Source organism: Odocoileus virginianus, chromosome 2 (genome assembly GCF_023699985.2).
Source record: "Odocoileus virginianus isolate 20LAN1187 ecotype Illinois chromosome 2, Ovbor_1.2, whole genome shotgun sequence".
Lineage (NCBI taxonomy): Eukaryota > Metazoa > Chordata > Mammalia > Artiodactyla > Cervidae > Odocoileus > Odocoileus virginianus.
In genome coordinates, this window is record NC_069675.1 from 71,465,979 (window position 1) to 71,479,152 (window position 13,174).

General features: G+C 40.3%; 1 protein-coding gene across 2 annotated transcripts in view; it reads left to right on the forward strand.

Moving 5' to 3' along the window:
- The first annotated feature begins 9,053 nt into the window (after nt 1–9,053).
- ATAD2B (ATPase family AAA domain containing 2B) overlaps nt 9,054–13,174 on the forward strand; it is a 122,570-nt gene continuing 118,449 nt past the window's right edge. The window contains exon 1 of one of the 2 annotated variants that reach the window (XM_070451180.1): nt 9,054–9,654. In XM_070451180.1, coding sequence (XP_070307281.1) covers nt 9,439–9,654 — 216 coding nt within the window. In that variant the 5' untranslated portion in view covers nt 9,054–9,438. The remainder of the gene's footprint in view (nt 9,655–13,174) is intronic. The other variant, XM_070451170.1, reaches the window with a different exon arrangement.

Consider the following 13,174-nt stretch of genomic DNA (forward strand, 5'->3'; position numbering starts at 1 on the left):
TGTTCCCAGTGCACCAGGTCTGAGCACTTGTCTCATGCATCCAACCTGGGCTGGTGATCTGTTTCACCCTAGATAATATACATGTTTCGACGCTGTTCTCTTGAAACATCCCACCCTCGCCTTCTCCCACAGAGTCCAAAAGTCTGTTCTATACATCTGTGTCTCTTTTTCTGTTTTGCATATAGGGTTATCTCCTTTATACTTTAATAAAACTTTATTACACAAAAGCTCTGAGCGATCCAGCCTCGTCTCTGGCCCCAGATTGAATTCATCTCCTCCGGAGGCCAAGAATTCCGCGTCTTATCGTTCAGCAACAACCTTTCAGAACTCTTCCCTGGTCAAAAATCAACTGACCCTAGATGTGTTGGTTTATTTCTGGACTCAAAATTCTGGTCCATTTAGGACTTTCCTGGTGGTTCAGTGGTTAAGATTGTGCTTCCACTGCAGGGGGCACAGGTTTGATCCCTGATCCCCCTTATCAGGGAATTTCCACATGGCACACAATGTGACCCCCCAAATTTTTTTGTTCCATTTCTCTATATATTTATCCTTATGCCAGTACTAATATCCATTGGGGATCCCACTGCTCACTACTTACAAAATCAGTTACATAGTCACAAATGTTGGTAGTAAAGGAAAAGTGCTTTTCATCAGAATGCCAGCAATCTGAAGTGACAGTGGATTCAACGTCCCCCAAAAACCACCTCTGAAGAGTCTGCTTTTAAAGGGAAGGAGGGCAGTAATCTCAGTTAATTATTAAGATTAAGAGTCAGAGTTGTTGCCATCTCAACGGCCTGCAGGCCTGTTGACTTATTGTGATTTTCCTATAGGTGTTATCTTGTTCACAGGGTTTGGTTGTACAGTTTGGGAGATTCTTTCAGGGGAAGGGAGGGAAGAGATCTGGCCATCTGTTAATTACTTGTTCTTCATTTTGGCTTCTTTGATCTTTGGAAAGAACCCACAAGTTAGGCAAGGTGTTATCTGATTAAAGGATTTGAAAGGTATGCTTGGGACTTTCTCAAGAGATGAGTAAAGCATGTGCTTAGTCCCCAGCCCTGTCTGACTTTTTGCAACCCCATAGACTGTAGCCTGCTAGGCTCCTCTGTCCATGGAATTCTCCAGGCCAGAATACTGGAGTGGGTTGCCATGCCCTTCTCCAGGGGATCTTCCTGACCCAGGGATTGAACCTGGGTCTCCTGCACTGCAGGCAGATTCTTTACCAACAGAGCTACCAGGGAAGCCCAAACAGTTATTGCATTTTGTCAAATACTTTTCTGTGTCAGAAAATTGTGTTTTTTCCCCTTCATTCTATTATTGTTGTTATTGTTCAGTTGCTAAGTCATGTCCAACTCTTTGTGACCCCATGGACTGAAGCATGCCAGGCTTCTCTGTCCTACACCATCTCCTGGAATTTGCTCAAACTCATAGTATCAGTGATGCCATCCAACTGTATCATTCTCTTTAGATGTCTTCTCATGCCCTCAGTTTATCCCAGCTTCAAGGTCTTTTCCAGTAAGTTGGCTCTTCACATCAGGTGTGGCCAAAGTATTGGAGCTTCAGCTTCAGTATCAGTCCTTCCTATGAATAGTTAGGGCTGATTTTCTTTAAAATTGACTGGTTTGATTTCCTTGCTGTCCAAGACTCTCAAGAGTCTTCTCCAGCACCACAATTCAAAAGCATCAATTCTTCAGTACTTAACCTTTATGGTCCAAATTCACTCTATTAATTTGGTGTATTACTTTTTTTTTTTCAGTGAAAATCTGTTTATTGGTTTCCTATTAATCTTTTAGTTGGGCCTCAGGGAAGGTGGTACTAGTACACCTGTAGTTAACCCAATAGTTTAATCTGCTTAACTATATTCAGCAAATAATCTATTTTAATGCCCTTCCATCTTGCTTATTAAAGAACAAGTTGACATCTTGGACTTAGATTTACGTATACTCATCTGGTGTTACATCTAACAGATAAAGCCCATGGTCCCAAGACCATCTATCAAATAGTCCCTTTTTTTCTTATAAATTTCTAATGCTATCTTATATACCAAATTCTCATCAACACTAAGAGCTATTTCTGGGCCCTGTATTCTTGATCTGTATTCTGTTCTGCTGATCTGTTTGTTGGCTTTGTAACAATAGAACAATACTCCCAATACCACAAGATTTTTATGTTTGTCTTGTTTTTACCATTTTTAAGTAGCATTAATTACTTTCACAATCTTGTGTAACTAGATTGTATCCACTTTTGTAACTTATATCCACTTCTAAAACTTTTTCTTCACCCAAACAGAAACTCTGTACCCATTTACACAATAACACCTCAATCCACTCTCAACTCCTCCAGACTCTGATAATCTCTATTTTCTGTCTCTATGAAGTTGCCCTATTTTAGTTATCTTTTATAGATGGGATCATATAATATTTATCCTTTCACTTAGTATAGTGTTTTAAAAGTTCATCATGTTGTAGCAGGTAGGTACAGAATCTTCCAGGAACAGGCATGGAACCCATGTCCCCTGCATTAGCAGGTGGATTCTTAAGCCCTGGACCACCAAGGAAACCCTGCCCAGTTATAACTAGGGTTGTTTTTTATTGTCAAGTTGTAGGGGCTTTTTATGTATTCTAGAATTTAATGCCTTATCAGATATGTGATTTATAAACATTTCTCCTATTCTGTGGGTTGTCTTTTCACTCTTGATAGTGAAATTTGATACATAAGTTTTTAATTTTGATGAAGTTCAATATATCTATTTTTTCTTTTTTTTCTTATGCTTTTGACAGAAACTATTGCCAAATCAAATGTCATGAAGATTTTCCTCTATGTTTTTTCTAAGCATTCTATAGTTTTTGCTCTTACATTAGGTATTTAATCCATTTTGAATTAGTCTTCATATGTGATGTAAGATATGGGGCCAACCTCACTCTTTTGTGTGTGAATATAGTCTTCCAAGCACCACTCATTGGAAACTGTCCTTTTCCCCATTAAATGGACTTGGGATAAATCACACTTGGTCATGGCTGGCATTCAGTTCAGTTTAGTTCAGTCACTCAGTCATGACTGACTTTCTGCGACCCTATGGACTGCAGCACACCAGGCTTCCCTGTCCATCACCAACTGCTGGAGCCTGCTTAAATTCATGTCCATCGAAGATACCATCCGACCATGATACCAAGGTCTTGGTGTAGAGTTCTTTTAATATTCTGCTGGATTTGACTTGCTAGTATTTTTTTGAGGACTTTTGCATCTACGTTCATAAGGGATATTGCCCTGCAGTTCCTTCATTGTGATATCTTTATCTAACTTTGGTATCAAGGTAATGCTGGTCTCATAGACTGTGTTAGAAAGTGGGTCCTCTTCTATTTTCACTATTTTGAGAAGGATGGTGTTAGTTCACCTTTACATGTTTGGTGGGCATGTTTGATAGAACCAGTAAAGTCATCTGGTTCTGGGTTTTTCTTTGTTGGGAGGTTTTGATTACTGATTCAGTCTCTTAATACAGTTCTGTTATAGATTTTCTTTTTTTTCTTGAGTCAGTTTAAATTTCTTTTTTTTTTTTTTTTACATTCTGTGTGTACCACATGGCTTGTGAGATCTTAGTTCCCTGACCTGGGATGGCATTGTTTTTCCTTACATATTGGATGTTAATAGAATTTACCACTGAAGTCATCTGGGACTGGTGTAATATTTGTGGGATAGTATTTTATTACATATTTCATTTCTTTAATTAATGATAGGGGTATTCAGGTTATCTGTTTCTTCATGCATGAGTTTTAGTAATTAGCTTTATTTTAAGCAATTTGCCTACCTATGTTTTGTTTTGGAACTTACTGGCACAAAGTTAAGTTGTTTCTTATTTACTAATTGTCCCTTTAATATTTATAGTAAAGGTTAGCAATTAGTAACCTGTGGACCAAATCTAGTTTGTGACCTATTTATGTACATTTGTGAACTAAGAATGGTTTTTACATTGTTAAAGGATTGTTAATAAACAAACCAAAAACCAAATCTGAACAAAGAATCTGTGACACAGACCATTTGTGAAGCCTGAGATATTTACAAACTGGCCATTTATAATCAGAAAAATGTTTGCTGACTTGAAGTCTAAAATTTTGAGTGATATTTATAATACTTCCTTCCTGAAATTTGAAATTTGCGTCTTCTCTCCTTTGTTCCCCTTGATTGGTCTGGCTAGTGGATTATCTTTCCTTTCTCTCTCTCTCTCTCTCTGTCCTTTTTCCTTTTTACAGGAAACAACTTTTAAAATCTTATATTGGGTGTGATGTGTGCCTTGTGTCTCTGTTCCCTAACCAGGGATTGAACCCTAGCTTTCTCAGTAAAAGTGCTGAATTCTTACCACTAGATCACCAGAGAATTCCCAGGAATCAACTTCTGATTTTGAATTTCTCTGTTATTTGTTTTCTATTATGTTGTTTTATGCTGTCATATGTATATTATTTCCTTCCTTCTGTTTAAGTTTAATGCATTTGAGATTCGTAAGCTTTTGTATATATCACTAGTTAATTCCTTTTTATTGTTGAGTAGTATTGTGTTTTGGATGCACTGAAGTTTGTTTAACCACTGACCTATGAGCAACTTTGTTTTTGTTTGTTTTGGCTATTACAAATAAAGTTGCCATGAACTATGGTCTACAGATTTTTATGTAGATGTTAACTCTTCATTTCTTTGGAATAAATATGCAGGGTTCCAATTGCTGGTCTGTATTGTAAGTTTGTATTTAGATTTTTAAGAAACAGGCAAACTTTTTTGGATTTGTTGTACTATTTGCATTCTCACCAGCAATGATTGAATCATCCAGTTTCTTTGCCTCTTCACCAGCATTGGTAAATTAAAAAAAACTCTAATTTTTATTTTAGTTTTTTAATAGGTATGTAATAACTCATCATAGTGTCAATATGCATGTCATTACTGGTTAGTGATGTTGAAATCTTTCTATATTCTTATTTTCCATCTATATATCATCTTAGGTGAAATAGCTCTTCTGATCTTTTCCTCATTTTCTAATTGGATTGTTTTCTAAATGTTGAATTTTGAGAGTTCTTTTTATATTTTAGATGAGTCCTTTGTGAGATATGTGATTTGTAAATGTTTTTTTTTTTTCCAGTCCGTTGTTTGCTTTTCATAATCTTTACCAGGCCATTCACTGAGTGAAAATCTTATATCTGATGAAGTCCATGTTACATATTTCTAATCAATATAAAATTGTGGGTCTTATTCTTTTATGCTGTCTGGGCTTTTGTGTGTGTGTGTGTGTGTGTGTGTGTGTGTGTATGTTGGCTGTTTTTGATGACTTTTTTTTTACTGAGTCATGTTCATGAGACTATATATATTTGCATATCCTGTTGAAGGTGCATTTTTTTGGAGATAATTTACGTTTAACCCTTGCTTTGTGCTTAGGATCTTTTGATTTAACCTGAGGTTTCATACTATCAGATTTGGTAACTTTAGGCTATAATTGAGGGCTGGTTTGTTGTTTTGAATTCTTAAGGGATATGTTTTTTCCCCCTCTCATTCTTAGTGTAGATGTTGGGCAAGACAGTTCTTACAGCTTCCTGGAGAATAGTGATAGGAAGGCTGGTTGATTTCTTTTCTCTTTTTCTTTTTTCACTATGCTGGAGCTTCATTGTGGTATGGACTTCTCTAGTTTTATTGTGAGGACTACAGAGTGCTTGGGCTCAGTACTTGAGACCCAGGGCTTAGTTGCCCCTCAGCATGTGGGATCTTATTTCCCTGAGTAGGGATCAAACCTGTGTCCCCTGCTCTGGAAGTTGGATTCTTAATTACTAGACCACCAGGGAAGTTCTGGTTGGTTTATTTCTAATTCACCCTTCTCAGATATATCCTTTTTGTACCAGGATTTTGCAAGGTACATTAGATTCTGTAACTTAAGCAGGTTCTGGACTTTGTCTTCTGTCTCTTCTATCTTCCATAGGCAGAGAAAAATAGATCAAGCTCACTGGAGTTGAGCAAATGTACTGAAAGTGAAAGCTGTCTTTACAGCTTTGTTTGCTTGTCTGGGTTCCTCTTGTGACTTAGTTTTTGGTCTGTGTATTCTTTAGCATCTTGCCAGCTCATATAGTTTAAAGTAAGGCTTAAAAAATGATTTTACTTGATTTTTCAGTTATTTTCTCTATACTGTGTAAAACAAGCAACTCTTTCATATCTTCTTCAAACTTTCATTTTTTGGGGCCCATTTTTTCTTTCTTCATTTTGTGGTTCAGGATGCATCTCAGAAGTCATCACTTCTCAGCTTTCTCTAAACTCTGCTTGAATTAGAAGTTTCTGCCTTATTTTTTCTAATCACATTGTTTGGCAGCTTACTGGTTCCTTGCCTGTCTCTGTTCCCTTCTTGTCTGTGAGCTCTTTGAGGGCCAGAAGTATATTGTTAATAAAAAACAACAAGAAACAACCCTCCGTGTTTCCTGGTCTTGACAGAGTATCTGACACCAGTTAGGGTTTGAATAAACAGTAAATGGTATGTGCTAAGTCGCTTCAGTTGTGTCTGACTCTGTGTGACTCTATGGGCTGTAGCTTACCAGGCTCCTCTGTCCATGGGATTCTCCAGGAAAGAATATGGGAGTGGATTGCCATGTCTTCCTCCAGGGGATCTTCCTGACCCAGAGATTGAATCCATGTCTCTTATGTCTCCTGCATTGGCAGGCAGGTTCTTTACCACTAGCACCACCTGGGAAGCCCAGTAAAGGTACTGTTTTACAGAACTACTGAAAAAACCATAGCTTTGACTATATGGACCTTTGTTGGCAAAGTGACGTCTCTGCTTTTTAACATGCTGTTTAAGTTTGTCATAGCTTTTCTTCCAATAAGCGTCTTCTATGCCTTTTACTGTCTGATTTAAGGAGTTAAGCATTAAGTTTCTTGAAGGAAGGACTGTTTAATGGTCAAATATATTTAGTATTTAACATAGTAATGAAAGTGAAAGTCACTCAGTCATATCTGACTTTGTGACCCAATGGACTATACAGTCCATGAAATTCTCCAGGCCAGAATACTGGAGTGGGTAGCCTTCTCCTTCTCCAGGGGATCTTCCCAACCCAGGGATCAAACACAGGTCTCCCTCATTGCAGGCAGATTCTTTACCAGCTGAGGCACAAGAGAAGCCCAACACATTAATAGGTGTTAGTAAATTTTGTTTGTGAAAGGAATGGATCACTGAATATAGTTAATAAGCTTATGAAGTTATGTTAATATTACAAAGCTAGGCAAGTATCCTCACTTGAGACTGTATCCACTGTTAGGCTGTAGCTGTACACATTTGTTACTTCTAGCAAAAAACAAATAGTTTTTTTTTTTTCCCTAGTAGCACTTAGTTGCCTTTAACTTCATTTGAAACAATTTTGTTAGATTGTATCATGACAGTTGTCACAATAGCATGTATTAAAAAAACAAACTTACAAAATTGGTAATTTTTGTGTAGCCAATATTGAAGCTGGAAGGAAAAAGGCAACATTGTTGTCATTTTTTTGATGTTCTCTAGCTAAGCTGTGTCCGACTCTGTGACCCCATGGACTGCAGCTTGTCTGTCTTCCTTGTCCTTCACTAACTTCCAGCATTTGTTCTAACTCATGTCCATTGGATTAGTTATCCCATCCAACCATCTCATCCTCTGTTGCTTCCTTTCCTCCTGCCCTCAGTCTTTCCCAGCATCTGGGTCTTTTCCAATGAGTCGACTCTTCAAATCAAGGTGGCCAGAGTATTGGTGCTTCAGCTTCAGCACCCAGTCTTTCCAATGAATATTCAGGGTTGATTTCCTTTAGGATTGACTGGTTTGATCTAGGTTGTGGTAACTCAAATAACAATCTGACTTTCTCAGTTTAGGACTACAGAAACAAATACAGAAGCAAGTCCTTTGTCTGCTAATTTGCATACCATACACCTTTTCAGGATACTTTGAATAATAAAGCCAGATTCTTTCTGGAGGAAATGAAACTTTATTTTGTTCAATGATCTCATAGCTAGTTGACACAGGAAAACTGAAATCTTGTATTAGGAGGTCTCCATACCCAAGAATCGGGTTTTAAATAGTGGGTGAAGTGTTCTGGGGAGGGTGTGGTATGCAAATTAGTGTAAGAGGGACTTCTCTGCTTTCCTGGAATCTGTACTGCTTCTCCAACAGAAAAACCATTTCCATTCCCAGTGCATTATACAGTTTTGTTGAACAATTAGTAGCTTGGATGGCTGGAATTCTCTAATTTTGTTCCAGCTTGTTGATTTTTACAAGACTTTTCTCGAGTCTTCAATTTTTATAGGTGAGGCAATTTTTGGAAATGAATATAATTCTTATTTACAAAGAATAGCTTTTCATATTGTGTCCCTTAATCTTTTTCTGTGAAAGTTAAATGGCACATTTTGTATCTTTGTGTTCAGCTTTTTGTATTTTTAATTCTTGCCCGGGCAGAAAACAGTGGAAGTTCTTAGAAGAATTCATTCTTCGTGGACTCCGCCTTAGGTCTGGCTAACGTTACAGAAAACGACAGTGCCTTGCTTTGTTTAAAGACGCAGGGTTCTAGCGTTAGTTCTTTCTTAAGCTTAACCATGTGCCAGATACGACACAGATCTGTTTTTATCACAATTATCATTCACATTTTTGTAGTCCTGAAAAGTACGACTCAAGTTCAATGTCTTGCCTTGGGGTCCCTGGGATTCCCACTCAGGTCACCACGCCCTCGTCTTCACCGGTCCCCCTCTATCCTCGGCCTTTGCCAGTCCTTTCTGGCTCCATCCAGGGCACCTGGGGGTGATGGTGGGCATGCTGGGGTAGCCAGGCCTGGCCGGGTATGAAGGTTCCACGACCGACTCCAGCGCGCTAACTCGCCCCGAGCACATTCTGGTTTTTCTCATCCTCACTTCCTCGGCGGCAGGCCAGACCTGGAAACCATAGAGCTAACAGCCCAGAGCGTCCCTTCCGTGGCCGCCGAGCGCTGACAGCCCGCCGCTGGGAGGGGCCTACTGGAGGGGCGGGGGAAGAGGAGGGAAAAGCCGGCTAGAGAAGGGCTGGCCGGCCTTGCAGCGCCCCGCAGCGGCCAGGCCGGAAGCGGTCTCGTCGGCCCTGCGGCGCTGGAGCCCTGACGCACGGAGCTAGAGAGTGAGAACGGGAGAGAAAGGGGCAGAAATGGCGGCTCCGCTCGGCTCCCGCTGAGGAGGGCGAAGCCGGCAGAGAGTCTCAGCCTTCGGCCCGGGGCATCGCTCCCGTCTCCCGCTACCTGTCTTCGCACGCCGACTTCTCTTCCTCTGCCCTGCTCTCGCCTGTCTCTGTCTGCGCTCCTCGGAGTCTGGTTCGGCTTGTCTTTCCCGGCCCGGCTCCACTGGCCCTGACTGCCCGGCCAGCGGGCCGGCCTTCCTTCGGTCTCCCCGGCGCGGCGGGCGCCGCGAGCGCGGCGTGGACCCCGTCCTCCTGGCTGGACCATGGTGAACACCCGGAAGAGCTCTCTGCGCCTTCTCGGATCTAAGTCGCCTGGGCCTGGGCCTGGGCCTGGGGCCGGAGTAGAGCCCGGGGCAACCGGAGGCAGTAGCCATTTCATCTCCTCTCGGACCCGCTCCTCCAAGACCCGTGCTGCCAGCTGCCCCGCCGCCAAGGCCGGGGGAAGCGGCGGCGCCGGCGTCGCCCTGGATGAGGCCCGGGTAAGAGCGCGGCGGCCCGAGTCCGGAGGCTGGCAGGTTGGCCCGGCCGCCGGGGCTTTGTCTGGCCGGGTCGGGGCAGGAAGCCTCCGGTGCGGACCGCTCGGGCGGCTGGAAACCTGGTCTGCGGGTGCGGTGGAGGGTGGCAGCCGGCTAGGTAGGGCCGCGACAGCGCTGCTGGCCGCGCTCTTTTGTGTGAAGAACGGGACTTGAGTCCAGGGGTGAGGGTTATTGCGGGGGAGGGGGGGGTTTTGTCTTTTCGGGGACATCAGAACAGCCTGCTTTCTTGTGTCCTTGTCCGGCCAGAGAGAGGAATTCTAGGGGAGCATGAGCGAGGGGCCAGAGTCCCCGTTCGGAAGGGCTGGAGAGGAGAAGTGAAAGTTTTCTGCGGTGTCAAACCCTTCTTGTGAAGTGTGTCAGCTCCTGCCGGTGTCTGACTCCAGCTTACTCTCAAACTGTTTGGGGGTGGTTCAAGTTGGTGAGGAAGTGAGCGGAGAGCTCCAGTTGGCAGCCAGGCAGGGATGCTGAAAAAAGTTTGTAGCTGCTCTGACAGCAACTTTAAAAACAAAATCAACACTATCGCCTCTCCAGGCAGGAGCGATCAAACGTGATGTCTGGAATCAGCCAGCCCGCTAACCAGGGTTCTAGAAGGGACTCGGTAGAGTTTTCTAGTAGAGACTTAAGATCGCAAAAGGGGCACGTCTAAAGAAACATGTCGAATATTACTGGTAGTAGGCACTATCATCTCCAAATTGTTTGGTTTCTTGGATGTCTCCGTCCGGGTAATACGTATAGTTTATAAAAGGTGAGTTAACACCACCGTTGTCCCATTACTGCGAAAGTGACATTTGAAGAACACCGGTGATGATTTAGTATTTTTTTTTTAAAGTGGTAGATACCGAAATTTATTATAAGGTAAAGCTCTAAGCTAGCACATATGTTTTATCACTTTAAAGGAATCGATAAGGTTGTGTTATGAGATTTGTTACGAATTAAGAAAAAGAGTGTGTTGCTTCTGTCTAGGGAGAGGCTAATTTTCTAAGAGCAATTTGACTGGACATTGTTCATTTAAAATAACTCCTTTAAATCCACACCATTTTGTTATTCTTAGGGGAGGAAAGCAATATTTTCTATGGGGGTTTATAAGATTATGTTTGTGTATTCTTTTTCTCTGTATCTCATACAGTTCGGACACTAATCAGAATGAACTAAGGCAAATACAATAGACACATTTTACTTTACTTTTCTGAAATATGTTGTGTCTTTGAAAATACGTTTGGCCTTTACTTTGCTAAAAATCTGGAAAATATTTTTAAAATTGCCCTGTCAGTAGACTATTTTGGGTCTTACAGCTCTCTTAGGTTGAAATAAGAAAGTTAAGTCTGAAAGTTGTGCATACTATTCAGAATAATTATTCTGAAAACTCGACTTTCTGTCGAAATTATTCCAAACACATATAAGCTTACTGACTTTCTGAAGCTAACATCTTCAGAAATAAAAGGAAGATAGGTTTTCCCTGTACCCTTAAGTACAAATAAAATATTTAGAGTGTAAGCATTTAATTGTATCATGCTATGAATGCCTTCTCTACTAGAGCAGTGTCTCAATCTGAAGCAATTAGCTCATCTGTCACTGATCATTTTGTGGTTCCATTTTTGAATTCATGGATATTATGCTGTCCTTACCCCCCTGAGGAATGAGGTGAGGTAATTTGTCAAGCAGCTGTTATGGAGATGTTAAAAGGCAAGGAATCAATAATCTAACGTGGAAATGAACATGTGGTAGCTTTTAAATTGCTAGAAGAATGAAAGATGTTAGAGCTCTTTCCAGAGAGATACTAATGAAACAGTTTCAAAGAACCTTTCAAAATGGCTTAAAAAGACCATGAACAACAGGCCAATGAATATTTACTATGAAATATTTTTTTTCGGCTTTAAGAAGATTTGTATTCTGATCCGAGTAGATGATGGAATGATCTAATTGCTTTCGCTGAGAAATTTAGGATATTTACTAATCCTGTATTGTGATTGGTCCTTTAGAAGAGGGTAAATAATAATTCTCAATTTAAGTTTATAGACTGTATATTTATGAAGCATGCAGTGTATTTCTTTGCTGTATTTTTCTGAAATGGGTTGATTTGGGTTTGGTAAGCTCTTCCTTTCAAGTTTTTTTCTGTTGCAAGAATTTAGCATTCCTGACTCACCCTTTCTGGTGTACTTAAAAGGCACCCTCTATGTCTGTGTGTCTTAGATATTTGCTAGTATCTATAAAGACTTATTTGGTGGAAAATGGGGTTGCTTGTGCTGTTGATTTAGGAGACATTTTTGTAGTAAGAGATGTATTCCTCTTAATATGAAATGAAGTGATTCCCCCTTTTCTATTTTTGTGTGATGTTCTTCACTTTACAGGTGATGCTGATTTCACCCCTGCCCCCACCCCATCTGTCCTCTCTCATTTTAGACTATTTGATCCACTGTGTCTAGAGACATTTTATTTGCTCTAAAAAGCCTTAGAACCATGAGCTGTCATAGCTTTGCCTTTTCCCCAAGTGTGTGTAGGGTGGTGAAATAAAGATGATACATACTGTAGGTTATTGGAATAATTTTTTTGTGCCTACACTATTTTAATGTCAAGTTGACTTGTACTCTGCAGTTTCTTGTGTAATAATTTCTCCTGTATACTTGGCTTTGTTTACCGTGTATAAAACTTGACCTCTTTGAGGTCAGTTAATTAGCATTTATTTGCTAAGGGTCACTTGCAGCAAACTCATGCTGTAGTCAGAGTTGGAAAGCAGCTTTTAAAAAATATTTCAACTCCTTTGTTTTTTAAATCTCTTTTAGGCCTGTTTGTTGATACTTTTGGCTTGTCACTAGCTTTTTGTGCTTTTTGAATCTTAGTTGAGAGAATCAAAATACTATCTTGAGTAACTATAGGTAAATCTGCTTGATTTTTATTTTTTAGGAAAAAACCTCTCAGGCCTTCTTTAATAGGCTCTTTTACCATTCTGTACTTTTTCTTTTCCGACATTCATTTATTTGCAAGAGTAGTAGAAGCTGCATGGTGGAAGTTGAGGGTTAAACCTGGAAAAGAAGTCTGAGAGGGAAATATAACCATATATATAACTCTCAGATAAGTAGAGAAATATACAAATTCCTCAGAGTAGAGCAAATTTTTCCTTATGTCAAATTCATATGGAGCACCATAGGTGGCATTGTGTAATGTTGTAAAACAATTTCCCCTGTCACAGTTTTGAACTAAAAGCAGCTATAAAGTTCATAGGCTTATATCCAGGATTGAACTGAAAATGAAACTTAAAAAAGATTCATTTGTTGGCCATTTCTGTAGTCCAGATATATAGACTTGCAGTTTTTTAGGTCATGGATAAAATTTACACTTGTAGAAGTGAATGCATACTAGTTCTTCAAGTCATTTTCCTTGGCAGATAATCTTTTTAACCATCCTTGGATACATCCTTGATTGCATGTCTTCTAAATACTGATTATAGGTAAATCTGTAACCTCTG